The sequence below is a fragment of the Eurosta solidaginis genome, chromosome 5, assembly GCF_040869045.1.
Source record: "Eurosta solidaginis isolate ZX-2024a chromosome 5, ASM4086904v1, whole genome shotgun sequence".
Lineage (NCBI taxonomy): Eukaryota > Metazoa > Arthropoda > Insecta > Diptera > Tephritidae > Eurosta > Eurosta solidaginis.
The window spans coordinates 248,352,169-248,379,077 of NC_090323.1; the positions used below are offsets into that span (position 1 = coordinate 248,352,169).

Consider the following 26,909-nt stretch of genomic DNA (forward strand, 5'->3'; position numbering starts at 1 on the left):
TTTTCCCCTAAATTTATTTATTGACTTATAAAAAAACTACAAACCTTACTATATATACATAAATAAATATATATAAGTTTCCTTAAGAACGACGTTTGCTGAACAAATAAAAAAATTGCAAAAAGTGAATTTTCTAAAAATTTAGGCAGATAAAATGAGTGATATGAAACTCGTGAATCCAAATACAAAGTACCAACCTGTATTAGCGTAGTATACTTAAAGAACCCTTAATTAGTATCTCGAGAGAGAGTCATGAATGTCAATGCTCGGACGCTGTCTGTCAAATTCTTTCTAAATTAACTTATTAGTAGCGAAGAGAGTTATTAGCGTTCCTGCTCGGGCGCCGACTGCATTTACGTAATTGAATGCTTATTGCTTAATATTTACGCACAACGAAATTTTTGTATGAAATGAAATTTCTTTAAATAAGTTAAAGTAAAGTACCCTCAATTCCCCCAAAGATGCGTCCAGCTGATTTTTAGAAAAGTTTATGATTTTTCGGCAAATTTTGCACAGTTTGCTCCAAATAGCGATCATTACGCGGGCTCTTAAAGTAAGTCGTCTCGAAGACACTTTTCGTTGTACGCTGTGATGTGGTATGGTCTCTCGTAGGCGCTTTTTGTCGTATCGTCACAGCAGGCGTGTGCGCTAATTGTTGTTGCTGCTGCTGCCGCTTCTGACTCGAACGCAATCGTTGCACGTTAGCGTTTTTGGTGCTTGGCGGTGCCGAAGTGCCATCATAGTAACTGTATGAATGTGATTTATCGACTGAAATTACTGCCACCTTCTGCTCACCACCTTCATTGTGCACGGGTGTTGTTTGACGCGTTCTCGTTAAACCATGCGATGGTGTAAAACTTGCAGAAGATTGTTGGCGATTTGTTGTGGACGTTCTCAGAGACGGCTGTGTGCGCCCTTTTGATCGCACTATGCCGACAGTGGATGCTGGTGGTGGTGTTTGTGCTTTTCCGCCAAGTGCAGCCGGCAGCGCTGTTGGTGTACTTATTGCACGTATACGCACCGGATTCCATGCGGGACTAATATAATTTTGATCATTTACTATGTCTGGTGAAACTGTGGGCAGAAAATAATTAGGTTGATTACTCGGCTTTGCCTCAACATTATTGGATTCATTGACATCAGCATCATTACTAAGCGCCAATTGATGCTTTTTCTTCCTTTGCTGATTCGCTTCGTAAGCCTCTTCAAGCTCCGGTGTATCCAAAATGTGTTTTGTGCTAACTGTTGATGTGCTATTACGTAGGCGTTTACGTTTTTTAAACGGACGTTGCAACTTTGTAGTTCTCGTTGGTGGTGCCGCTGCAGTGTTCTCTTCCTCATTGTTACTAGGCACATGTGTCGCTGGCGCATTGGATGTTGGTATTGGAGAAGAAGCTGCTGGTGTATGCCCACTATCTATGTGTTGATTTACAAAATTATGTGGTGGAAAAGTTTCATGTTCCTCAGCGCTCGAAGCTTCAAATGGTATTGGATCGTATATCGGTACCTCATAACTTGATTTTGGATAATTATATGCAGGTGGCATGTAATTTGAGTTAATGGGCAAATCTTTAGAAGGTGTTATATAATCAGGCTGTGGATATTCCGAATGCGAGGATGTAATCGAATAATTTGGCTCGTGCGTTTCTTCCGCCGGTGCCGATGGTGCGCTATACACAGGCGGTGCATGTGGTTCAGGCAACTCAAATGAATCTGCTGGCTCTTTTATAGGTGGGTGTGGCACTTGAAAGGATGGTGGTGCATGTGAATCGGGTTGATCAAAAGAATGTGGCGCATGTGATTCAGGTTGTTCAAAAGATACGGGCGCATTTAATTCAGGTTCTTCAAAATTTGTAGGAGCATGCGTCTCAGGTGTTTCATAAGACTCATACGACTCTTGCAAATCTGTGTGCCCGTAAGAGTTAGGATCTGACGACTCGTGCTCTGTTTCTTGATAATAGATTGGCGGCGCTGGGGGTACATGCGCCTCTGGTGCATGATAGTTTGTTGTCGGTGGCGGTGTAGGATGCTTGTATGGAGGTGGCGCAGGAACGTTGTAAGTGGGTGGTGGATGTGCTGAAGTTTTTGGGGTCTTATATGATGGTGGTGGAGGTGGTGGTGGTGGTTCAGCAAAATTACCAGGTATTGGATGATATTTTTCCACGGGTGCTGGATGATATTTATCAGCTGGTGGTGGTGGTGGTTGATAATTATTAGCTGGTGCTGGTTTATGTTTAGCTGGCGGCAAAGGGATCTCATATGGAGGTGAATATGTAATCTCGACTTTAGTTTTTGCTGGTGGTTCGGCAAAGTCATGTTGAACTGAATCTTTGCTAGAGCTATAACCCGCATTTGGTATTTTCTTCTCATAAACAATATAACTATCAGCACTCGAAGGCTGTTGCGGGTGATATTCTGTTGGTTTCGCTGGTGGCGGCATATAATGTAACGGTATGCTTACATCTGGTACACCATATTTTGCAGCTGGTATATGAAGATTCGAATGCGAATTTGTATCCACTGAAGTAAAATCATAAAATTTATTTGCATGTGATGAAGATGGCGCATCATAGCTACCCATCGGATGCATATCATACATATTTTCTGGTGGACTAAAATTATATGCATCATCAGCACTATAATCAACACCGCTGCTGCCATATGTTGGCGCATGTTTCTTTGCAGATTTGCCATAACTACGTAAAGGCTTACTGCTCACCGTCGTCTTTGTTGATGTATATGAATATGTAGGTAATTCTTTGTTGCTATATTCTATTTGCGATAATTTAGGCGTTTTTTTATAACTTTTTGCGCCACTGTTTGTATGTGAATAAAAATCTAAATCCATTGTTTCATCCTCATAATGATGGCCATTTGATGTCGATGCTGATGATGATGATACTGGATGAAAATCATAATTATCAGCTGTATTAAAATTTGTTAAATCCAATGTTTCATCAATTGGTGAATATTTTGGTGAATCTGCAAGTTCCGGTAAATATTGTTTTACGGGTTTATAGAATGAGATCGGTGCACCGGTGTTATAATTTGGTGGTCCATACTTATATTTTGGGTATTTATAGCGTCTACGTGATTTTGGACTATGCTTAGCTTGGCGCACCACATGCCGTATGATGGTGTAGGGATGTTGACGTCGTTGTCGTACTAATTTAGCTGCTAGTGTAGGTAAAAGTTCTGGTGTTGTTGCATTTTCTAACGTTTCTGATGTGTCAACAGTTGTTGTGTTTGTAGTGATAGGTGCGGGTGTAGTTGTTGTTGTGTTCAAATATTCGGCAGATGTTTCCTCGCCGTTTACCAAACAAAGTGTTAGTATTGTTATGCAAATCTGTGAAGTAAAAAAAGCATTTATGATGTATTAAAAATAAATGTATTGTAGATTGAAATGGAGAACAAAAAATCGTTCAATGAGGCGCGCTGATATTGATCAATTATGCAATCAATTCTAGTTGCATTACATAAGCTGATTTTAAAGCATTGATTTAGCTGTTAACAGTGATCTATTTTTTTAAAATTTTTTGAAATAATAAGTAGTGGGTGCTTTTTTCACTGCTCGCTTGGGAAAACATTTCAATTGGTAAATAAAAGCAAATTAAGCGAGTTGTCTAAACTGTTTTTGCTTTTAAATTGAAATATTTTTCTAATCGAGCAAAAAAATTTTGACCTTTTAGCACAACTATCAAACTGTAAGGAAGACTGATAAATGTAAGTATCGAAAAGAGTAAGAAATATGCCTGCTCAGGCGCCAAATGTCAAAAATCCATGTATATTGGAACGATTTTCCGTCATCCCTTGTCAAATTTGGTTCGGAGACAAATCGGTTTCGAAGTCAAAACCCCTCTAACATTTACGTAGTTCAATACTTGTTGCTCAACAAGAATTTATCAAAATAGTTTTATTGTGCAACCAAAAGTACCTTTAATACAAACTTTTTTGCAAACGTCGTCGGAACTAAAACTACTTTTTTCTGAGTGCAAACAGCTTAGAAAAAGAAACAATTACGAAACAAAAAATAATGTTTGCGCTTTCATCGTTAATTTGTAATTGAATGGGAGTTTTACGTTATGATTATTCGTCGTGATGATTAATGTTTTAATTAATTTTCTCCTATACACAGTCTTTGGTGATTATTTTATACTAGTCTATCCAAAACTAATGATTTATGGGGATTTTTTCGAATTCCTAGTGTAAATTCTCCAATTCAAATTAAAAATTATCAAAAATTAGTCGCCGCGATTAATAAATTAAATATAATTTATAAATATTTACAATTATTATAGCAATTAAAATTCATAAACAATTATTTTCTAATTAAAATAAAAATAAAAATGTAATCGTCATGATTATTACTACATTTAAAATTTATTCAATGATTACCTCACATTATTCATTGTTTTAAATGGTTATTTTTCCATTTAAATAAAAAGATAGCAAACAGTAATCATATTCAGAACAACTTTTTAGATTTAATGATTATTTTTATATTAAAATAACAAAATCTAAATAATATTCAGAATAAGGTTACTTTTTACATTTATTTCTTAACGTTAATTATTCAATAAAAATTAAAAATCCATTCAAATTCCATTAAGTGATTAATCAATTATTATATCAATTATGCTCTATATTATTTGCATTTAAAATTTAAAATGATCACAAGATTAGTATGAATATTAACATATTTAGAATATAGTACTAATTTATCAAACCTTTCTTATTACTAGAAGTAATGAAAAGGTAATCATGATTATTCGTTTATTCAGAAATATTTTATTGATTATTTCATTTAATTAGAATATTTAAAACACATTTAGTGATTACTAAAGTTTTTTTTTATTTGACAAGCGAGTGGACTGAACATAATTCACATAAATGCGCAAAGTTTATACAAAAAGATTGATGAATTTAGATATCTCTTTGAGGGCTCTGCTATTGACGTTCTTTGTGTATCCGAAACATGGTTTACGTCTCGCCACAGTAACGAATTGTTGAGGGTAAATGGTTACCACCTGTACAGAGCTGATCGCTATGGTCATGGTGGTGGTGTCGCAATTTATGTAAAAAATTGTTTGTCCTGTAGACTGTGTTGTGTTTCTGGAGAGGGCGACCCCGTAGAATATGTTTTTGTCAAAGTATTTTCTGTTCATAGTAAACTCCTTATTGGATGTGTATACCGTCCCAATCGTCAAGTTAACTTTTTGGATTTCACAGAATTTATTCAGCGACTACTAGGCAATTACTGTAACATTATAATAGCCGGGGATTTTAACAGCAACCTTAACGATTCCGACTTGAAACTATGTATGTAATCTCTTGGACTATATCCTGTGAACACCTCCTCACCTACACATTTCACCGGTACAAATAGTACTCTTCTAGATTTATTCTTTGTGAGTGACCTCCATAAATCTCTCCACTATAACCAACCGTCTGCCCCTAGTTTTTCTAAACACGACTTAATCTTCATGACCTACGATTTCCAGACTACTAGAATACCTTGCTCCGTGACTTATGATTTGCTCAACTTGTAATATATATGTATGTGCCATACATGGTTTTTTCTTATAATGAATTTGAGAGGCCCCGGCGTGCTTTTACAAGGGGATTGCCTACTCTGGTACTGATTACTTACAAGTTGTCTTCCTGACAGCGGGAGCTGCAGCCTTGCAGCTTGTCTCCAAATACACCTGCTGGACTGTAGCCGGCACTCAATAAACGGAAAGATGGTTTTTACTAAAGTCGTTGGGATTTCAACTAGGTTGCTTTATTTAAAACTTTTTTATTCAACTTTATGTTGCAACACTCTATGCTTTTATTGCATTTTTAAATTACAATTTGTTACCAGCTAAAACGTAAGTTTAATAATTTGTAAAAAAGATGTGTCCGCTCTTGCTGCCGAAAATATAATGGCCGAGCCACTCACGCACTGGGTTGCATTTTGCCCGTGCTCGCGACATCAACTGATGTGTGCTTGATGTGTTGAGTTTGAGAAAGGTGCCATTACAAACTCTGCGGTAGAGTCGGTGGATTGGAGCCTCATCCGGTGTTGATGGTCAAACTTGCTTCCTGCAATATAAAATCGGCTGGCTTTTTGATTACTACGTCCCCTTAAAAACTAAATTAGTTAATCGGTGCAGTAAGCCTTGGTTTAATACTAGTATTAAAAATTTAATAGATGTGCGCAATAAGGCCTGGTGGAAGAGGTATCGTAGTTTAGAAACACTTACACAATTTAAATCGGCTCGAATAACCGTAACCAAAGCAATTAATAGTGCCAAAACTCTGTTTTATAAGGCTTAGTTTAGCCAAGCAATGGATTCGCGTCAAACATGGAATAAGATAAGGGAAATTGCCTTGGGAAAACCCAGAGAAAGAGCAGCTGTTTTTGCTGACTTAGACGAAATGAACAAAAATTTTACTTGTTTGCCTGTATCAAACCCTCGTATATGTTCTGATAGCTATAGTGATCGTGTAAATATTCATGTCAGTCCTTTAGAATTTGTGTGTGTTGACGAATGTTATATTGTACAAGCCATCCTTTCGGTCAAGTCTAACGCCATTGGCTTTGATAAAATCAGTGCGAAGTTTTTAAAAATAATACTGCCTAAAATTCTGCCATATGTGACCTACTTAGTGAACTCTATACTAACAAAATCTGTTTTCCCGAAGTGCTGTAAAGTTGCCAAGATTACTCCTGCACTCAAGAAAAATAATGAGTACAGACCCATTGCTATCTTATCTTTTCTCTCTTCATCCGGATGGAAGTTGATGGTAATAATTTAGCTTTCCTAACTCTTCTCGACCATTCTAAGGCATTTGACTCAGTCGATCATGAGCTTCTATGTCGCAAGCTAAAAAATTTGTTTAGCTTCTCATGTCATGCCATTGACTTGATCAGGCCTTACCTTATTGACAGATCTCAGGCCGTGTGCGCTGGTGGACAAAGATCTCAACTTGGTAACTGTACTCAGGGGTGTTCCGCAAGGCTCTATCTAGGGCCCTCTGCTATTTGTGTTGTATGTTAACGACTTACCTAATATCTTAAAGCATTGTAGTGTCCATATTTATGCTGATGATGTTCAATTATATGTGTGCTGTCCAATTGACCGTGTTAGTATGTGTATTAACGACCTTAACTCTGACCTGACGCAAATAAGTACATGGGCATCTGTGAAGGGTTTATCAATAAATCCTGACAAAACTAAGTGTATTGTTATTCGCAGAAAAGCCTTCGATACCCATTGCTACATTCATCTGTTTCTCTTTCCCTTCTCTTTCCTTGCTAATACTATATTAACTACTTATAAATCTAAGGAAACGTATTTATGTTATAAGCGACTGACACTGTAAAATAATTTTTTGTTAAGTTTTTGTGCCAGGATAACCATATTAATAAAATACAAATTGCAAATATAAAATAATCAAAGCGTGAACATTAGGCTGTGTCGATTTGTGGGGAGGCAAAAAAATCGCCCATTGCTCTGTGAAAATCATATTCTAGGGATCAAAATAAGAAACTTTGCCGAAGGAACCATACCTCTAAAACGAATTCTGATGTCCCGCAATTTGGGTCGAACTTTTGGGTAGGGGCAAATTTTGAAAAATCCCACTTTGACCCATTTAGAGTGCTCCAATCGAGTCCAAATGTATGACCGACCCCCACTAACTTTGGAGGCCCGACCTACCGATGCCAGTGGCACACCCCCTGGAACCCCCCTGGGGGTTCACCATACAAACATTTCAAAAAATCGCCGATTTTGCACTTTACATGAAAAAATCAGCACAAACATATCCATACCAACTGAAAAGAGGTGCACCACTGCGTATACGTAAAATTTTATTATTACGTATAAACAAATAAAACAATTTGCAATAAGATAATTTGAAATGTTTGTATGGTGAACCCCACAGAGCAATGAGCGATTTTTAAATCGACCCGCCCTAGTGAACATAATCATCATTATATTTGGAATCCAATAATTAAGTGATTACTCTCTAGTTAAAACTAAAAGTTTAAAAAGCTAATCATGACTTATTTGTTTTTTCGGAATTCATGAATGATTAACTACAATTACATTTATAGCAATTTTCTATTTCAAATTAAAATCGCAACATCCAAAGTTTACCTTAATGATTAGTTGAGTTACGATAATCATAAATATTAGCCAATAACAGAAAAAAACCAATAAAAATAGTTGTCAACAGAAATTAAAGATATGAGTTATTTGATTATATCTAAGGATGACCAATTCGGAGTTCCAATTGATTACTATGTGGGTTGTACATGAATATTTCGAAAATATTTCCCGTCGTGCTTTGCAAATTTTGTAACGAAGGGGCTACTAGTCCGGTTGACATTGTCTCTTCTGCTAATTTATTACGAAAATCAAGCAATATTAGCCGTGTTTTTTTTACACGCGTATACGTTTCGTTTGCGCTTGAAAAAAAAAACGCCTATCCTCGCTTAGATAATGCTTAGGAGACCCATCTAGCGGCTGTGGTTAAACAACTAGCTACAGCAACAGGGTGTACCGAAAAGCCGAGACACAACGCTCTGATGGCCATAGGGTATAACATATAGCTGAATCAATTGCGATGAATTGTGGACACACATAAAATACATAGAATTAGTGTAGAGGGTGAAACAAAGACACATATTTCAGTTACATCTGAGTATAATGCGTATTGAAATTTAGTAGGACAAAATTTATGCGCAGCAATTTCAGAGGTGTATTTAAAGTTTGTCGCTTAGCAGTCCATATAAAGTTTAAGCGTTAACGGATATACGCGTGTTAAAAAACACGGCTATTATAATTTTAATTTATGAATTACGGTTATCACCGCTTTGCTTACATTCTAGGGTCTATTTCTAAACTACAATAAAATACAAAATTCCTCGAAACAGCTGTTTTGTGATAAATTTCATTAGTAGACACAACATCTCAAAGAAAAACAAATTTCCAAGTGACTTGCATGGATTTGAGTCGACGTGACGGCTGTGACCACTGTGTATGAATTACTGTGAACTAAGGCTTGCATATGTACTATATATTCTAATAAATATTTCCTATAAAATTTAATGCACGTAATGCTCAGTTACTTATAATTCAGTTAAAAATCACTTTATGTAGGTGCAAAACACTGCTACTCGAGTACGCAGCGGCAGGCGAGTTTCATAATAATGCAAAAATATGAATGAATTTTATAGGCATATTCTTATTTGAACATACAGCAGCGTACACAAAAATAGAAGTGGCCATTTTTTTTAAATTTCATTTAACTTCTTTAAACTTTAAAACAAAAAAACTAAAAAAAAATGTATAAGTATGTAATAAAATTAAAAAAAACTAAAGAAATAATGAGCAGGATTAGGCTGATGCCATTGGGCCACTTGAGGCCAGTGCGCTGCCTCAACGTCCAATTATTATTATTATTATTATTTCCGTTAGATTAAGAAAAAGCTTTTATGAATTTTGTAACTGAAATATGCAAACCAATTTGAAATACGTTTTTAAAAAAAATTTAAAATTCTGTAAAAAATTCGCATTTTTTATTTAGAGCTTTTATTATGCAGCTTTGTAGTCGAAAAAATTTTTGTCTTTCAAAGTGCAAGTCTCAAATTCGTACTGATTTTTTATAATTTTTTTATTTCTTTGGGAAAAAATTTTCTTCCATACAAAGTGCGCATACTTTTTGTTTTATATGAAAGAAAGTCTGAAATTCCCTTCGGAAAAAAATTATCCAAAATCAATACGAAACTAATAAATAGCACTAGGGCCGATTAAAATTGATTGGGCTACAAAACTACATACTCAGATAAATTAAGAAAAATCTAAATAAAACATTTTCGTAAATATTTCTACAAACTTCGAACTATTACGAAAACAATTTTTGAGTTTGGTTTGCAAAGTTTCCCAACATTCGTAGTAGTTTTTTCTAGAACTACTGAAAAAAGAGTTTAATTGACGAAATTTGATAAAAATTTGCCGCTGCTATTTTGGTGTTGGCTGCTGTACATAAATACCTACTATATAGAGCAAATCACAGCGAATGATTTTTATACTCAGTTGAGCTGAGCTCACAGAGTATATTAACTTTGATTGGATAACGGTTGGTTGTACAGGTATAAAGAAATCGAGATAGATATAGACTTCCATATATCAAAATCATCAGGATCGAAAAAAAATTTGATTGAGCCATGTCCGTCCGTCCGTCTGACCGTTAACACGATAACTTGAGTAAATTTTGAGGTATCTTTATGAAATTTGGTATGTAGATTCCTGGGCACTCATCTCAGATCGCTATTTAAAATGAACGATATCGGGATATAACCACGCCCACTTTTTCGATATCGAAAATTTCGAAAAACCGAAAAAAATGCGATAATTCATTGCCAAAGGCGGTTAAAGCGATGAAACTTGGTAGATGGGTTGACGTTATGACGCAGAATAGAAAATTAGTAAGATTTTGGACAATGGGCGTGGTACCGCCCACTTTTACAAGAAGGTAATTTAAAAGTTTTGCAAGCTGTAATTTGGCAGTCGTTGAAGATATCATGATGAAATTTGGCAGGAACGTTACTACTATTACTATATATGTGCTAAATAAAAATTAGCGAAATCGGATGAAGAACACGCCCACTTATTAAAAAAATTTTTTTTAAAGTCAAATTTTAACAAAAAATTTAATAACTTTACTGTATATAGCTAAATTAAGTCAAAATTCAAATCCAGTAATGATATGATGCAACAAAATACAAAAATAAAAGAAAATTTTAAAATGGGCGTGGCTCCGCCCATTTTCATTTAGTTTGTTTAGAATACTTTTAATGCCAGAAGTCGAACAAAAATTTCCCAATCCTTCTTAAATTTGGTAGGGGCATAGATTCTATGACGATAACTGTTTTCTGTGAAAATGGGCGAAATCGGTGGAAGCCACGCCCAGTTTTTATACACAGTCCACCGTCTGTCCTTCCGCTCGGCCGTTAACACAATAACTTGAGCAAAAATCGATATATCTTTATTAAACTTAGTCCACGTACTTACCTGAACTCACTTTATCGTGATATAAAAAGTGGCCGAAATCCGACTATAACCACGCCCACTTTATCGATATCGAAAATTACGAAAAATGAAAAAACTGCCATAATTCTATAACAAATACGAAAAAAGGGATGAAACATGGTAATTGGATTGGTTTATTGACGCAAAATATATCTTTAGAAAAAACTTTGTAAAATGGGTGTGACACCTACCATATTAAGTAGAAGAAAATGAAAAAGTTCTACAAGGCGAAATCAACAGCCCATGGAATCTTGGCAGGAATACTGTTAGTGGTATTGCATATATAAATAAATTAGCAGTACCCGACAGATGATTTTCTGGATCACCCTGGTCCACATTTTGGTCGATATCGCGAAAACGCCTTCACATATACATCTAAGGGCCACTCGCTTTTAAAACCCTCATTAATACCTTTAATTCGATATCCATATCGTACAAACACATTCTAGAGTCACCCCTGGCCCACCCTAATGGCGATATCTCGAAAAGGCGTCCACCTATAGACCTAATGCCCACTCCCTCTTAAAATGCTCAGTAACACCTTTCGTTTGATACCCATATCGTACAAACATTCTAGGGTCACCCCTGGCCCACCCTAATGACGATATCTCGAAAGGGCGTCCACCTATAGACCTAATGCCCACTCCCTCTTAAAATGCTCAGTAACACCTTTCGTTTGATACCCATATCGTACAAACACATTCTAGAGTCACCCCTGGCCCACCCTAATGGCGATATCTCGAAAAGGCGTCCACCTATAGACCTAATGCCCACTCCCTCTTAAAATGCTCAGTAACACCTCTCGTTTGATACCCATATCGTACAAACATTCTAGAGTCACCCTTGGTCCACCTTTATGGCGATATCTAGAAAAGGCGTCCACCTATAGAACTACGGATTACTCCCTTTTAAAATACTCATTACCACCTTTCATTTGATACCCATATCGTACAAACACATTCTAGAGTCACCCCTGGCCCACCCTAATGGCGATATTTCTAAAAGGCGTCCACCTATAGACCTAATGCCCGCTCCCTTTTAAAATGCTCAGTAACACCTTTCGTTTGATACCCATATCGTACAAACACATTCTAGAGTGACCCCTGGCCCACCCTAATGGCGATATCTCGAAAAGGCGTCCACCTATAGACCTAATGCCCACTCCCTCTTAAAATGCTCAGTAACACCTTTCATTTGATACCCATATCGTACAAACACATTCTAGAGTCACCCCTGGCCGACCCTAATGGCGATATCTCGAAAAGGCGTCCACCTATAGACCTAATGCCCACTCCCTCTTAAAATGCTCAGTAACACCTTTCGTTTGATACCCATATCGTACAAACACATTCTAGAGTCACCCCTGGCCCACCCTAATGGCGATATCTCGAAAAGGCGTCCACCTATAGACCTAATGCCCACTCCCTCTTAAAATGCTCAGTAACACCTTTCGTTTGATACCCATATCGTACAAACATTCTAGAGTCACCCCTGGCCCACCCTAATGGCGATATCTCGAAAAGGCGTCCACCTATAGACCTAATGCTCACTCCCTCTTAAAATGCTCAGTAACACCTTTCGTTTGATACCGATATCGTACAAACACATTCTAGTGTCACCCCTGGCCCACCCTAATGGCGATATTTCTAAAAGGCGTCCACCTATAGACCTAATGCCCGCTCCCTTTTAAAATGCTCAGTAACACCTTTCGTTTGATACCTATATCGTACAAACACATTCTAGAGTGACCCCTGGCCCACCCTAATGGCGATATCTCGAAAAGGCTGCCACCTATAGACCTAATGCCCACTCCCTCTTAAAATGCTCAGTAACACCTTTCGTTTGATATCCATATCGTACAAACATTCTAGAGTCACCCTTGGCCCACCCTAATGGCGATATCTCGAAAAGGCGTCCACCTATAGACCTAATGCCCACTCCCTCTTAAAATGCTCAGTAACACCTTTCATTTGATACCCATATAGTACAAACATTCTAGAGTCACCCTTGGTCCACCTTTATGGCGACATCTCGAAAAGGCGTCCACCTATAGAACTAAGGATTACTCCCTTTTAAAATACTCATTACCACCTTTCATTTGATACCCATATCGTACAAACACATTCTAGAGTCACCCCTGGCCGACCCTAATGGCGATATCTCGAAAAGGCGTCCACCTATAGACCTAATGCCCACTCCCTCTTAAAATGCTCAGTAACACCTTTCATTTGATTCCCATATCGTACAAACACATTCTAGAGTCACCCCTGGTCCACCTTTATGGCGATATCTCGAAACGGCGTCCACCTATGGAACTAAGGATCACTCCCTTTTAAAATACTCATTAACACCTTTCATTTGATACCCATATCGTACAAATATATTCTAGAGTCACCCCTGGTCCACCTTTATGGCGATTTCTCGAAAAGGCGTTCACCTATAGAACTAAAGCCCATTCCCTTTTAAAATACTCATTACCACCTTTCATTTGATACCCATATCGTACAAACACATTCTAGAGTCACCCCTGGCCCACCTTAATGGCGATATCTCGAAAAGGCGTCCACCTATAGACCTAATGCCCGCTCCCTTTTAAAATGCTCAGTAACACCTTTCGTTTGATACCCATATCGTACAAACACATTCTAGAGTGACCCCTGGCCGACCCTAATGGCGATATCTCGAAAAGGCGTCCACCTATAGACCTAATGCCCACTCCCTCTTAAAATGCTCAGTAACACCTTTCATTTGATTCCCATATCGTACAAACACATTCTAGAGTCACCCCTGGTCCACCTTTATGGCGATATCTCGAAACGGCGTCCACCTATGGAACTAAGGATCACTCCCTTTTAAAATACTCATTAACACCTTTCATTTGATACCCATATCGTACAAATATATTCTAGAGTCACCCCTGGTCCACCTTTATGGCGATTTCTCGAAAAGGCGTACACCTATAGAACTAAAGCCCATTCCCTTTTAAAATACTCATTACCACCTTTCATTTGATACCCATATCGTACAAACACATTCTAGAGTCACCCCTGGCCCACCCTAATGGCGATATTTCTAAAAGGTGTCCACCTATAGACCTAATGCCCGCTCCCTTTTAAAATGCTCAGTAACACCTTTCGTTTGATACCCATATCGTACAAACACATTCTAGAGTGACCCCTGGCCCACCCTAATGGCGATATCTCGAAAAGGCATCCACCTATAGACCTAATGCCCACTCCCTCTTAAAATGCTCAGTAACACCTTTCATTTGATACCCATATCGTACAAACACATTCTAGAGTCACCCCTGGCCGACCCTAATGGTGATATCTCGAAAAGGCGTCCACCTATAGACCTAATGCCCACTCCCTCTTAAAATGCTCAGTAACACCTTTCGTTTGATACCCATATCGTACAAACACATTCTAGAGTCACCCCTGGCCCACCCTAATGGCGATATCTCGAAAAGGCGTCCACCTATAGACCTAATGCCCACTCCCTCTTAAAATGCTCAGTAACACCTTTCGTTTGATACCCATATCGTACAAACATTCTAGAGTCACCCCTGGCCCACCCTAATGGCGATATCTCGAAAAGGCGTCCACCTATAGACCTAATGCTCACTCCCTCTTAAATGCTCAGTAACACCTTTCGTTTGATACCGATATCGTACAAACACATTCTAGTGTCACCCCTGGCCCACCCTAATGGCGATATTTCTAAAAGGCGTCCACCTATAGACCTAATGCCCGCTCCCTTTTAAAATGCTCAGTAACACCTTTCGTTTGATACCCATATCGTACAAACACATTCTAGAGTGACCCCTGGCCCACCCTAATGGCGATATCTCGAAAAGGCGTCCACCTATAGACCTAATGCCCACTCCCTCTTAAAATGCTCAGTAACACCTTTCATTTGATACCCATATCGTACAAACACATTCTAGAGTCACCCCTGGCCCACCCTAATGGCGATATCTCGAAAAGGCGCCCACCTATAGACCTAATGCCCACTCCCTCTTAAAATGCTCAGTAACACCTTTCGTTTGATATCCATATCGTACAAACATTCTAGAGTCACCCTTGGCCCACCCTAATGGCGATATCTCGAAAAGGCGTCCACCTATAGACCTAATGCCCACTCCCTCTTAAAATGCTCAGTAACACCTTTCATTTGATACCCATATAGTACAAACATTCTAGAGTCACCCTTGGTCCACCTTTATGGCGACATCTCGAAAAGGCGTCCACCTATAGAACTAAGGATTACTCCCTTTTAAAATACTCATTACCACCTTTCATTTGATACCCATATCGTACAAACACATTCTAGAGTCACCCCTGGCCGACCCTAATGGCGATATCTCGAAAAGGCGTCCACCTATAGACCTAATGCCCACTCCCTCTTAAAATGCTCAGTAACACCTTTCATTTGATTCCCATATCGTACAAACACATTCTAGAGTCACCCCTGGTCCACCTTTATGGCGATATCTCGAAACGGCGTCCACCTATGGAACTAAGGATCACTCCCTTTTAAAATACTCATTAACACCTTTCATTTGATACCCATATCGTACAAATATATTCTAGAGTCACCCCTGGTCCACCTTTATGGCGATTTCTCGAAAAGGCGTTCACCTATAGAACTAAAGCCCATTCCCTTTTAAAATACTCATTACCACCTTTCATTTGATACCCATATCGTACAAACACATTCTAGAGTCACCCCTGGCCCACCTTAATGGCGATATCTCGAAAAGGCGTCCACCTATAGACCTAATGCCCGCTCCCTTTTAAAATGCTCAGTAACACCTTTCGTTTGATACCCATATCGTACAAACACATTCTAGAGTGACCCCTGGCCGACCCTAATGGCGATATCTCGAAAAGGCGTCCACCTATAGACCTAATGCCCACTCCCTCTTAAAATGCTCAGTAACACCTTTCATTTGATTCCCATATCGTACAAACACATTCTAGAGTCACCCCTGGTCCACCTTTATGGCGATATCTCGAAACGGCGTCCACCTATGGAACTAAGGATCACTCCCTTTTAAAATACTCATTAACGCCTTTCATTTGATACCCATATCGTACAAATATATTCTAGAGTCCCCCTGGTCCACCTTTATGGCGATTTCTCCAAAAGGCGTTCACCTATAGAACTAAAGCCCATTCCCTTTTAAAATACTCATTACCACCTTTCATTTGATACCCATATCGTACAAACACATTCTAGAGTCACCCCTGGCCCACCCTAATGGCGATATTCTAAAAGGCGTCCACCTATAGACCTAATGCCCGCTCCCTTTTAAAATGCTCAGTAACACCTTTCGTTTGATACCCATATCGTACAAACACATTCTAGAGTGACCCCTGGCCCACCCTAATGGCGATATCTCGAAAAGGCGTCCACCTATAGACCTAATGCCCACTCCCTCTTAAAATGCTCAGTAACACCTTTCATTTGATACCCATATCGTACAAACACATTCTAGAGTCACCCCTGGCCGACCCTAATGGCGATATCTCGAAAAGGCGTCCACCTATAGACCTAATGCCCACTCCCTCTTAAAATGCTCAGTAACACCTTTCGTTTGATACCCATATCGTACAAACACATTCTAGAGTCACCCCTGGCCCACCCTAATGGCGATATCTCGAAAAGGCGTCCACCTATAGACCTAATGCCCACTCCCTCTTAAAATGCTCAGTAACACCTTTCGTTTGATACCCATATCGTACAAACATTCTAGAGTCACCCCTGGCCCACCCTAATGGCGATATCTCGAAAAGGCGTCCACCTATAGACCTAATGCTCACTCCCTCTTAAAATGCTCAGTAACACCTTTCGTTTGATACCGATATCGTACAAACACATTCTAGTGTCACCCCTGGCCCACCCTAATGGCGATATTTCTAAAAGGCGTCCACCTATAGACCTAATGCCCGCTCCCTTTTAAAATGCTCAGTAACACCTTTCGTTTGATACCCATATCGTACAAACACATTCTAGAGTGACCCCTGGCCCACCCTAATGGCGATATCTCGAAAAGGCGTCCACCTATAGACCTAATGCCCACTCCCTCTTAAAATGCTCAGTAACACCTTTCATTTGATACCCATATCGTACAAACACATTCTAGAGTCACCCCTGGCCCACCCTAATGGCGATATCTCGAAAAGGCGTCCACCTATAGACCTAATGCCCACTCCCTCTTAAAATGCTCAGTAACACCTTTCGTTTGATATCCATATCGTACAAACATTCTAGAGTCACCCTTGGCCCACCCTAATGGCGATATCTCGAAAAGGCGTCCACCTATAGACCTAATGCCCACTCCCTCTTAAAATGCTCAGTAGCACCTTTCATTTGATACCCATATAGTACAAACATTCTAGAGTCACCCTTGGTCCACCTTTATGGCGACATCTCGAAAAGGCGTCCACCTATAGAACTAAGGATTACTCCCTTTTAAAATACTCATTACCACCTTTCATTTGATACCCATATCGTACAAACACATTCTAGAGTCACCCCTGGCCGACCCTAATGGCGATATCTCGAAAAGGCGTCCACCTATAGACCTAATGCCCACTCCCTCTTAAAATGCTCAGTAACACCTTTCATTTGATTCCCATATCGTACAAACACATTCTAGAGTCACCCCTGGTCCACCTTTATGGCGATATCTCGAAACGGCGTCCACCTATGGAACTAAGGATCAATCCCTTTTAAAATACTCATTAACACCTTTCATTTGATACCCATATCGTACAAATATATTCTAGAGTCACCCCTGGTCCACCTTTATGGCGATTTCTCGAAAAGGCGTTCACTTATAGAACTAAAGCCCATTCCCTTTTAAAATACTCATTACCACCTTTCATTTGATACCCATATCGTACAAACACATTCTAGAGTCACCCCTGGCCCACCTTAATGGCGATATCTCGAAAAGGCGTCCACCGATAGACCTAAGGCCCACTCCCTCTTAAAATGCTCAGTACCACCTTTCATTTGATACCCATATCGTATAAACAAATTCTAGAGTCAGCCCTGGTCCACCTTTATGGCGATATCCCTAAATGGCGTCCATCCATAGAACTATGGCCCACTCTATCTTAAAATACTCTTTAATACCTTCCATTTGATACACATGTCATACAACCACATTCCAGGGTTACCCTAGGTTCATTTTCCTACATGGTGATTTTCCTTATTTTGTCTCCATAGCTCTCAACTGAGTATGTAATTTTCGGTTACACCCGAACTTAGCCTTCCTTAATTGTTTGTCTAGGTTTCAAATCAAAAGATATGTATGAACGCCTCAATACACGGTTTCTCGAAAACAGCAAAACAGTGCCAAATTGAATTGCTTAAGCTCATTTAAGTTAATTTATGTATGAGTTTAACACCTCTCTGAGTTAAAAGTTAATTCCGATAATAACTGACTTCTGGAATACTCAAAAGCATAAAAATCCGAGTGTCCTGTACTTTTTTGTTGGGTAATAAATATATTTTGTTATGAGAAAAAATAAATATATTGATCAGCCAAGCCAGGCCTTAAGAGGAGATAATATCGAAATGATTCTGAAATAGTCCCGTATTGATCACAAAATAGATAATGGCGGCATACTACCCGAATTGGTCCCGAAACTGTACCGAATTGTCCTCGAAAACAATCTCGACAGGATCTCAAATTGACCCAAATTCATCTCAAAATAATCACAGAATCAATTCCGAAATTATACGCATATAGTACCAAAAGATAATGGTTCCGAAATGATCGTGATTCGGGATGATCAAAAAACAAAGATCTGGACATGCCGACATTCAAAAACCAAAACTTTCACATTTTTTAAACATGGATCGGTTATTCCTAGTGCTTTAGGCTTCCATTAGTTCAGACAAAAATTAGTTATATCAGTTCAAAATTAAAAAAAAAAACAGAGCTATCAAGTACCTCTGTTTGAAAGAAAATGTCTACCGAAGCCAAACACAGCGAATTATTGGAAACAGTAGGAGACGATTATCCTCCACATTCCATAGCTGCACGACATACGTAAGAACGCCTTCGAACAAGTTGCATATAAGAAAGGTCTCCGCACGTTCGGCGTTAGAAAGTTTACCGTTGATCAAAAGGAGCAATCTAAATTTTAGAAACAAGGTCAAATCAAATTGCACACTCTCAACTGTATACACCAAAACCAAAAGCAAAATAGAATCACAACATAGAAACAATGTCATATACGAAATTAAATGCAACGGAGGAGAGAACAACGACTGCAACAAAATATACATTGGAACGACAAAAAGAACACTAGGAGTGCGATTACAAGAACACGAATCGGATATAAGAAGAAACAAAAGCGGTACAGCTCTTGCGCAACATATACTGACACATGCGCATACAGCTGATATACAAAACGCCAGAATTTTAGACACAGAGAAAAGAGAGAGAACAAGATATACACTGGAGAGCGTACATATTTTGAAAAACAGAGAAAAAACAATGAACAAAAAGGAAGATAGCGACGAAATCGCGGTAGCATATTTGTTATGTTTATGATAACAAATCAGTCTAACAAATGTACCTGACATTGATGGTACAGATAAATTATGTGATGTGACTCAAATTTAAAAAATTTGTTGTTATTGTTTAATGTTTTTATATTATACATTTTTTCAAACTTTTCAATGTGACACTTATACATGTTTTTTTATGATATTGTCTCTTATGTATTATCTTTGTTTGTGTCTTATAAAATAAAGATCCTGCCCCTGAGGATGCCAAGGAGATTGGCGAAACGTAGGGAGTTAAGTGGAGAAAAAGTGTATCTTTTTTTCTTGCACTAGCGCACATCAGACCGCATCAGCTTATTAAAAAAATAACATTAATTAAAAAAATCCATAAAGTGGTCAGCAAATAAATATCATAAGGTTTTTCAATTAGAAGAAAATTTTTCTAAGCGGGGTCGCCCCTCGGCAGTGTTTGGCAAGCACTACGAGTGTATATCGGCCATGAAAAGCTCTGAATGAAAACTCATCTGCCTTGCAGATGCTGTTCGGAGTCGGCATAAAACAAGTAGGTCCTGTTCGGCCAATTTATAGGAATAATTAAAAGGAGCACGACGCAAATTGGAAGCGAAGCTCGACCTGAAATCTTTTCAAAGGTTATCGCGCCTTTTTTTTTTACTTTATACATTACTCAAATGGTTTCAGACATTGCGTAGCGCATCACCACCTGGGAGCTTTTTTATCTCTCAGTTTAAAAGGTTTGTTAACTGAATAATTGTGCAAGCCTCGATGCATTGAAATAAATTTGAATTGATTTTATAAGCCTTTTCATATCACCCTATACCGTCAACTAGTATTTCTGTAATCGTTGGATATGCATTTAATCTCAACAGCTGTGCAGTGTCGATACCTTCATCCAATAGTGGCAAACACGTCCAACAGCTGCCTATGCGTATTCGGCGCAGATGTCAAAACTCTATTGTGTAAATATCCATATAAAACCGACTTACACATTTGTAACATGGACATCCACCCAAATATTGCACAGAATAAAAGAAAACTATACAAAGAAAATAAAACCATAAATGCTGCATGCGCAAATAAATAAATCCAGACATCGCATCCACAACCACAGTTAATACTTCTTTATTTTTGCATATTAATAAGTTTAATACAACAAACAAAACCATAAAAAATCAACCATTAAAGCGTTATAATTACGTGAGTTATGATTTTTCCATTTTTATTCATGCACATTAAACGCGTAGAACCACAAGTCATTCGTTCACGGTAGTTTTTTTTTCTTTACCAGCAATATGTGTATATATTTGTATATGGTTGCAAACACTTTGGTGGCACAATTCTCTGTTCTGGTGGTGGTCCAGGTAAGTGTCTGGTTTAAATGTGGCGTAATTCCCACGCTTTTCCAGTTGTGCGCATGCGCACACACATGACCCAACATTCTTTGGCACTTTCACTTTTCGAGCATTGCAAGCCGCACAAGCGCATGTTAAACGCTTCAAACAATTCAAGTATTTGTTCGCATCGAAATTGAGTCATAAACTTGTTGAGCGTGTTTAATGTAAATCGTATGCCTTTTCCGCAGCAAATGTTACAACATCAGATGGAAAGAGTAGCGTTTATGTATTTTCATTGCTTTAATTACTTAATAGTTTGTATAAAATGGGCAGGAAAGTATTTGAAAGTCTTTTTATATTTCAAAATTTTCATTCTTTTATTTTAAAATTAGAATTCAATTAAGAAATTTAAAGCGTTATAAGCCCTAAAAAAATATTAGCAATTCAAGTTAATAGTTTGACACACCACCAACAGTCGCAGCGATTTTTATCTGTGACAGTGGCTGAAACTTGATAGAAAACCTTTATTATCGTATATCACAATCATGGTTAGCAATAATCGCAAATACAGACAACACTACAGCTCTGGTCACAGAAGAGCAATTAACTGCGCAAATTTAAATCAATGAGTCGCGTGATTTATGCTGCCATGTCGCTGTGATGGCATATAATCTTTCTGTCGCTATGTTAAAATCATTCTCCAAATTTGCCAGACTAAAGAATGCATCTGTTATCAAACAGCTGTTGTTCATATGGTTCTAGTTGTAGTTTTTATTTGTAGTTTTTAATTTAAAAAAAATTTTTTTTTGGTAAAATTAGTTTTTGATTTTTAATTTGTTGTCTTTTTTTTTGCTGGGAATATTTTTTTTCTATTTTCAATTGTTTTGTATATATTTTTTATTGCACTGGCGCGTTTGTTCAAGCCTTGAACAATATTCTCATTACCATGCAAAAACACATGGGTTTAATAAGCATTTTTATAAAAATAGGATTTTTTCTATTTAAATTTTTTTTTTAATTTTTATCCTCTGAAAAATTTATTTTAGATTTTTATATTTTAAAGTTTTTTTTTTTTGTATTTTTTTTATTTATTTAAAATACCCCACTAAAATATTTTTTTTTTTTATTTCCTATTTAAAATTTTTTTGATACAATTTGTTTTTTCTTTTTCATTCAAGCGTTTGCTCATGCCTGTGCCAAAATTCTCATTACCATGAAAAATTCTTATTACCACGCGAAAAATATTTGTATTTGTTTACACAAAACTTAGCTTATATATTTGATTCATTTTCGCTTTTCTTTTGTTTTTTAATTAATATTGTAACTGTGTGGGTCAGAATCACGACAACGTGAACTGGTGGGTAACTTTACTTTAGGGTAACGCTAATTTTTTTGTTTTTGAAGTTTAATTTTAAAATATTTTTGTTAATTATTTTAATTTGAATTAGTTGAGAGTTGTTTTTTGGAGTTAATTATTATAATTATAACTATAAATAATTTTTTTTCCACAAATTCAAACGTTTTTGTAAATAATTGTTTTTTTTTTTTTCAGTGAGGTTTTTTGGCATTTTTGCATTTTTTTCTTTTAAAAATTTATTTCTTTGATTGTAATACTTTAAAAAAATTTGTTAGGATTTTTTTGTCTTATATTTTTAAAACTTTTTTAAACACTTTTTAAATTATCAGTATATATGTATTAATTAGCACTATTTTTTTCTGAAAATTTTCAGCTTTTCCTATCTTATTTTACTTTTGAAAATAAAACTTAATGAACTTTGCTACTCGCCATTTTGATAAATCTTTGTGTATATTTCATTTTATTTCTTTCGTTTTTTTAATTAAGTCATTTTTTTAGTAAAATTTAAAATTTTTGTTATTCTTTTTCATTCAGATTTCTTATAGCGTTTTATCAACTTTTTTATTTTAAGATCACGGGTTCGTTCGAGCTCAAGGCCTAACAATAATTTTTATCATTATTATTTTTATGATAAATTTTTTCTTAATTGAAAAAAAATTTTAATTAGAATAGAAGAAAGAAAAAATTTAGACAACTGCCAAAGCTCGTTGTATAGATCCATATCGGGAACTGCTAAATTCCTTCCATCGACAACGTTTAGGCGCCGCTGCCATAACAAAAATTTGTTAATACATCCCAGAGCACGGGGAAAAAAGTGTCAATAAAATATGACACTATGGCAGCATTGCCATCAAACAAGTCCAATTTTCACATCCATTCTGCAACAGATGTCGCAGTGTTGTGAATATCAATTGGCACGAACCAGAATAGAAGTAGGATTAATGAAGACAAACAAAAAACCGCTGTGATGGCTGAATGGTTATAGCAGCGGCGCCTAAACGTTGCCGATGAAGGAATTTAGCAGTTCCCGAAATGGATCTATACAACGAGCCTTGGCAGTTGTCTAAATTTTTTCTTTCTTCTATTCTAATTTAAAAATTTTTTCTATTAAGAAAAAATTTATCATAACAATAATAAGATAAAAAATTATTGTTAGGTCTTGAACTCGAACGAACCCGCGATCTTACAAATCAGTAGGCCGATATAACAACAAAAATTCTTTTTTATTTTATTTTCATTTAGGTAATATATTTTTGTTAATGATTTGTTTTCATTTCATCTTACTTTTTTTAATAAAATTTTTAAGTTTAATTATTTTTTGCTAAGTTTTTTTTGTGTTGGTTAATTTATTGCTTTTATCTTATTTTATTTCATTTCGTTTTTTATATTTTCTATATTATGTAATATTTTTTATTTAATTTGAAATCAATTTTAGCTTACTTATCGAAACATTTGTTAAATTAAAATGTTTGTGCGTTTTGTGAACTTTTTCTCTTCAGTTTTGTATCTATTTATAAAACAGAAGTTTTTTAATAAAATTTGCTATTGGTAAATATTTCTTTTGTTAGTTATTTGCTTGTGTTAAAAAAATGTATAAAATTTTTTGTTTTTCAAGTATTCTTGTTTGCTAATTATTATTATTTATTTCATTTATAGGCACTAATTTTTTCATTTTATAATAATATTATTTCCCAACGGCTAACCCTCCAACCGACAGGGATTTGTTATATTTTTTTCCCGAGTCATTGCATTGCTGATTTTCAAAATATTTGAAGTTTTTTTTTGGTTTTCTATTAAAGAAATATTTATTTTTAAAGTTTTCTCAAATTTAATATTATATTTTGATAAACTTTTTATATTCCTTTGAAGTTTCTTTTACTTTCTGATAAAATTTCTTTTGTTATTTTGCAAATAATCACCCCTATTACGGTTGTCAATATCAAGTCAATATTGTCAAAAATAGTGTCGATGCTCATGAAATGGTATCGGCGTTGTCAATGTCGATAACTATTGACAGCTGTTGATGCTTTTTTGGTATTGACTACAACAATATTGATATTCTATTGACGCGTGTCAACATAAAATCTGTCAACACAGTTTTTGGTGACGACAAGCGCTCAATTAAATATTCTGCTGTAAAAATTTGGTAAAATAATTCTGAATTATACCTTTTTACACACTTTATTTGTTTAGCTTTTATTTAATTTAGGAAAATGGATAAAAAAATGAAAATAACATAAGGCCAAGTTGAAATCATTTCCAACACCAACTTGGTATGAGCCTTGTGCCTAGAACCTTAGCGTAGTTGCCAACTTTATTTCATTAGAAATAATTGTTGTTCGCTTCGCTACTTTCATTGATGGAACGATTTTCTCCAGAACGAATTTGAAAGCTTCTTTGCTTAGCCGAAAATAATCAACAAATCTGAAATAAATTAAACATAAACATGAAAGGTGGTTGAATCAATTTAGCAAACATCTAACAATTCGATTATATTTTCCATTAGTACACACCGCTCTAGGATGTAGAATCGTTTTTGGTGTACTAATGGGAAATTTAATCATCCACTAATATCTTCACAAAGGTTTAGAAAGAAGTTCTTTATATTTAGCGTGTAATTTTCGCTTGTGCACTAATAGAAATTGCAATGAGCAGTTATGGTACTCACTTCGTATCTGGCAAATTGAATATTTGAGATTTTTGGCGCATTTCGCTTCTTCTGAGGAGCAACATCTCCTTCCTCTCCTCATCGCTTGAGCTCGAACTTTCGTAAAAAAACATCTTTAAATCTTTAAACAAAACTTAAACACTTTTTATGCACAACAAATTGTAAATAAACAATTGTCAAAAGTATAAGGATCGTAGTTTTGCTTTGAAATTATCGATAACACGTCAACGTCAATACATTGACGAAGTAAATACCAGAATTGTATTGACGCGACGTTGATATTGATACGACGTGATGTTGATATTGATACGAAGCGACAGTTGACGTTGACAACCATAATAGGGGTGAATGTTTTTTATTTGAAATTTTTTTCTTGTAACTATTTGGGGTTTTACATTTAGATTTTTATTTCTGTTTGTAAATTTTCTTAAAAAATTTAATTTTTTTTAAATTTAATTTGGTATAATGTATATATATTTAAAAAATTTTGTGATATAACTTATTAATGCTTTTTAATTTGGTTTTTATTGTTTTCGTGTTAATTTTTGAACATAAAAAAAGTATTTTTGATTTGATTTTGTATCTTAGTTTTTTGTTTGTTTTGAAACTTAAATTTTTTTGAGAAAAACTAAGTTATTATTACTATTATTATATAACTTTTTATTTTTAATTATTTTAATTTTTTTCTTGTCACTATTTGCGTTTTGTATGATTCAGTTTTTTATTTTTGTTAAAAAGTTTTGAAACAAATTCTTTTCAATCGGTTTTTATGGTTTCTTGTGTTTACTTTTGAACTTAACAAAACAATTTTTTTTTACTTTTTATTTTATTGTTTCCTCCTTTGTTTTGAATAGTTGGTTGTTTTTCAAATAAAATTTTATTGCTGAAGGAAATAAAATTTTCTGTTTTTTCTTATTACTTAATAATTTGCGAAAAATTGCAAGAGGACGGACAAGGCGACAGATGTATCGATCTCTTCAAAGCCTTCTCTCTTCTCTTATTTTATGTTAAATTATTGAAATTATTTCTTTTTATATAGTTTAGTTTATATTTGATAAATTAAATGTTGTACTAGTATTTTTTTATTGACTTAATTTATTTTTTGCCTTTTTTTCTCATTTAAGTTCCACTTTTGGATTTCCTAATTCTTTTCAATCTTCTTTTGCCCCATATTTTACGCTTCACACACTATTCACAATTTTATTTTCCGCATGAAAAAAAAAAAAAAATTACGGAAGTGTTGAACGCATTCACAGCTTAAATTTCAATATGCAAAAACATTTGCATATATTACATTTGTGCATATGCATATATGTATATTACATATTCGCTATGCTTCGCAGAAAAAAAATATGTTGTATGAGTTAAAGATTTCGATATTAATTGGAATAAAATTTCGCTATAGTTTTCTGGCTGCCCTTATTCATACCGAACATTTTATACTAGAATTTCTGCAATCTAAATTTTTTATTTGAGGTCATTGTAAATTTCGGACGAACAGCCTCTTCTTACTTTTTAATGATGCAATTAATTTTACATAAATACCCAAATGTGTAAATTTTATTATAAAACATTTTCTTATGATCTTTTTTTTTTTTTAAACACTTACAACAAATTTCCAGAGCTGCCGCATGATCAGCTTATGTTACTTCAAATTCCGCAAATAAGTATTTTTTCGAAGTTGTAATTTTAGAATCCACTATTCATATTATTATTACAAGTTTTTTTTATTTTTTTTAAGAGTTATTTAATAATCTCGCTTTTTATATGTAATTCACTTTTATTTTCTTTATTAATAAAAAAAATACACTAACTTAATCACTCGCGCTCAAATATGACGTCGTCTTTCACGTCGACTTTCTTTCAGCTACTAAACTCACAGCAAGAAAGTGGTCTTGTTTTTAATGAAAATGCAGACAACT

General features: G+C 35.9%; 2 protein-coding genes across 6 annotated transcripts in view; one reads left to right on the forward strand and one right to left on the reverse strand.

Annotated features, from left to right (window-relative positions):
* Nucleotides 1-26,909, forward strand: part of LOC137253131 (neurobeachin-like protein 1) — a 269,267-nt gene that overhangs the window by 23,877 nt on the left and 218,481 nt on the right. The window lies entirely within an intron of this gene.
* LOC137233989 (uncharacterized) lies at nt 25-26,786 on the reverse strand. 2 transcript variants are annotated; one of them, XM_067757587.1, is made up of 2 exons: nt 26,597-26,786; nt 25-3,346 (listed from the first exon to the last, which is right to left on the reverse strand). In XM_067757587.1, the coding sequence occupies exons 1-2, from the start codon at nt 26,618-26,620 to the stop codon at nt 479-481; spliced, it is 2,892 nt and encodes a 963-aa protein (XP_067613688.1). In that variant the 5' UTR covers nt 26,621-26,786; the 3' UTR covers nt 25-478. The 2 variants fall into 2 exon arrangements, with proteins under 2 accessions (XP_067613688.1, XP_067613687.1); XM_067757586.1 differs by lacking the exon at nt 26,597-26,786 and adding an exon at nt 20,826-21,461.

Excerpts from the sequence above, each read along its gene's own strand:
- LOC137233989 (XM_067757586.1), bottom strand. The coding sequence starts at position 20,885 with ATGACTTGTGGTTCTACGCGTTTAATGTGCATGAATAAAAATGGAAAA. Across the intron at positions 3,347-20,825 it reads ATGGAAAAATCATAACTCAC|ATTTGCATAACAATACTAAC; the intron begins GTAATTATAACG and ends TTTACTTCACAG.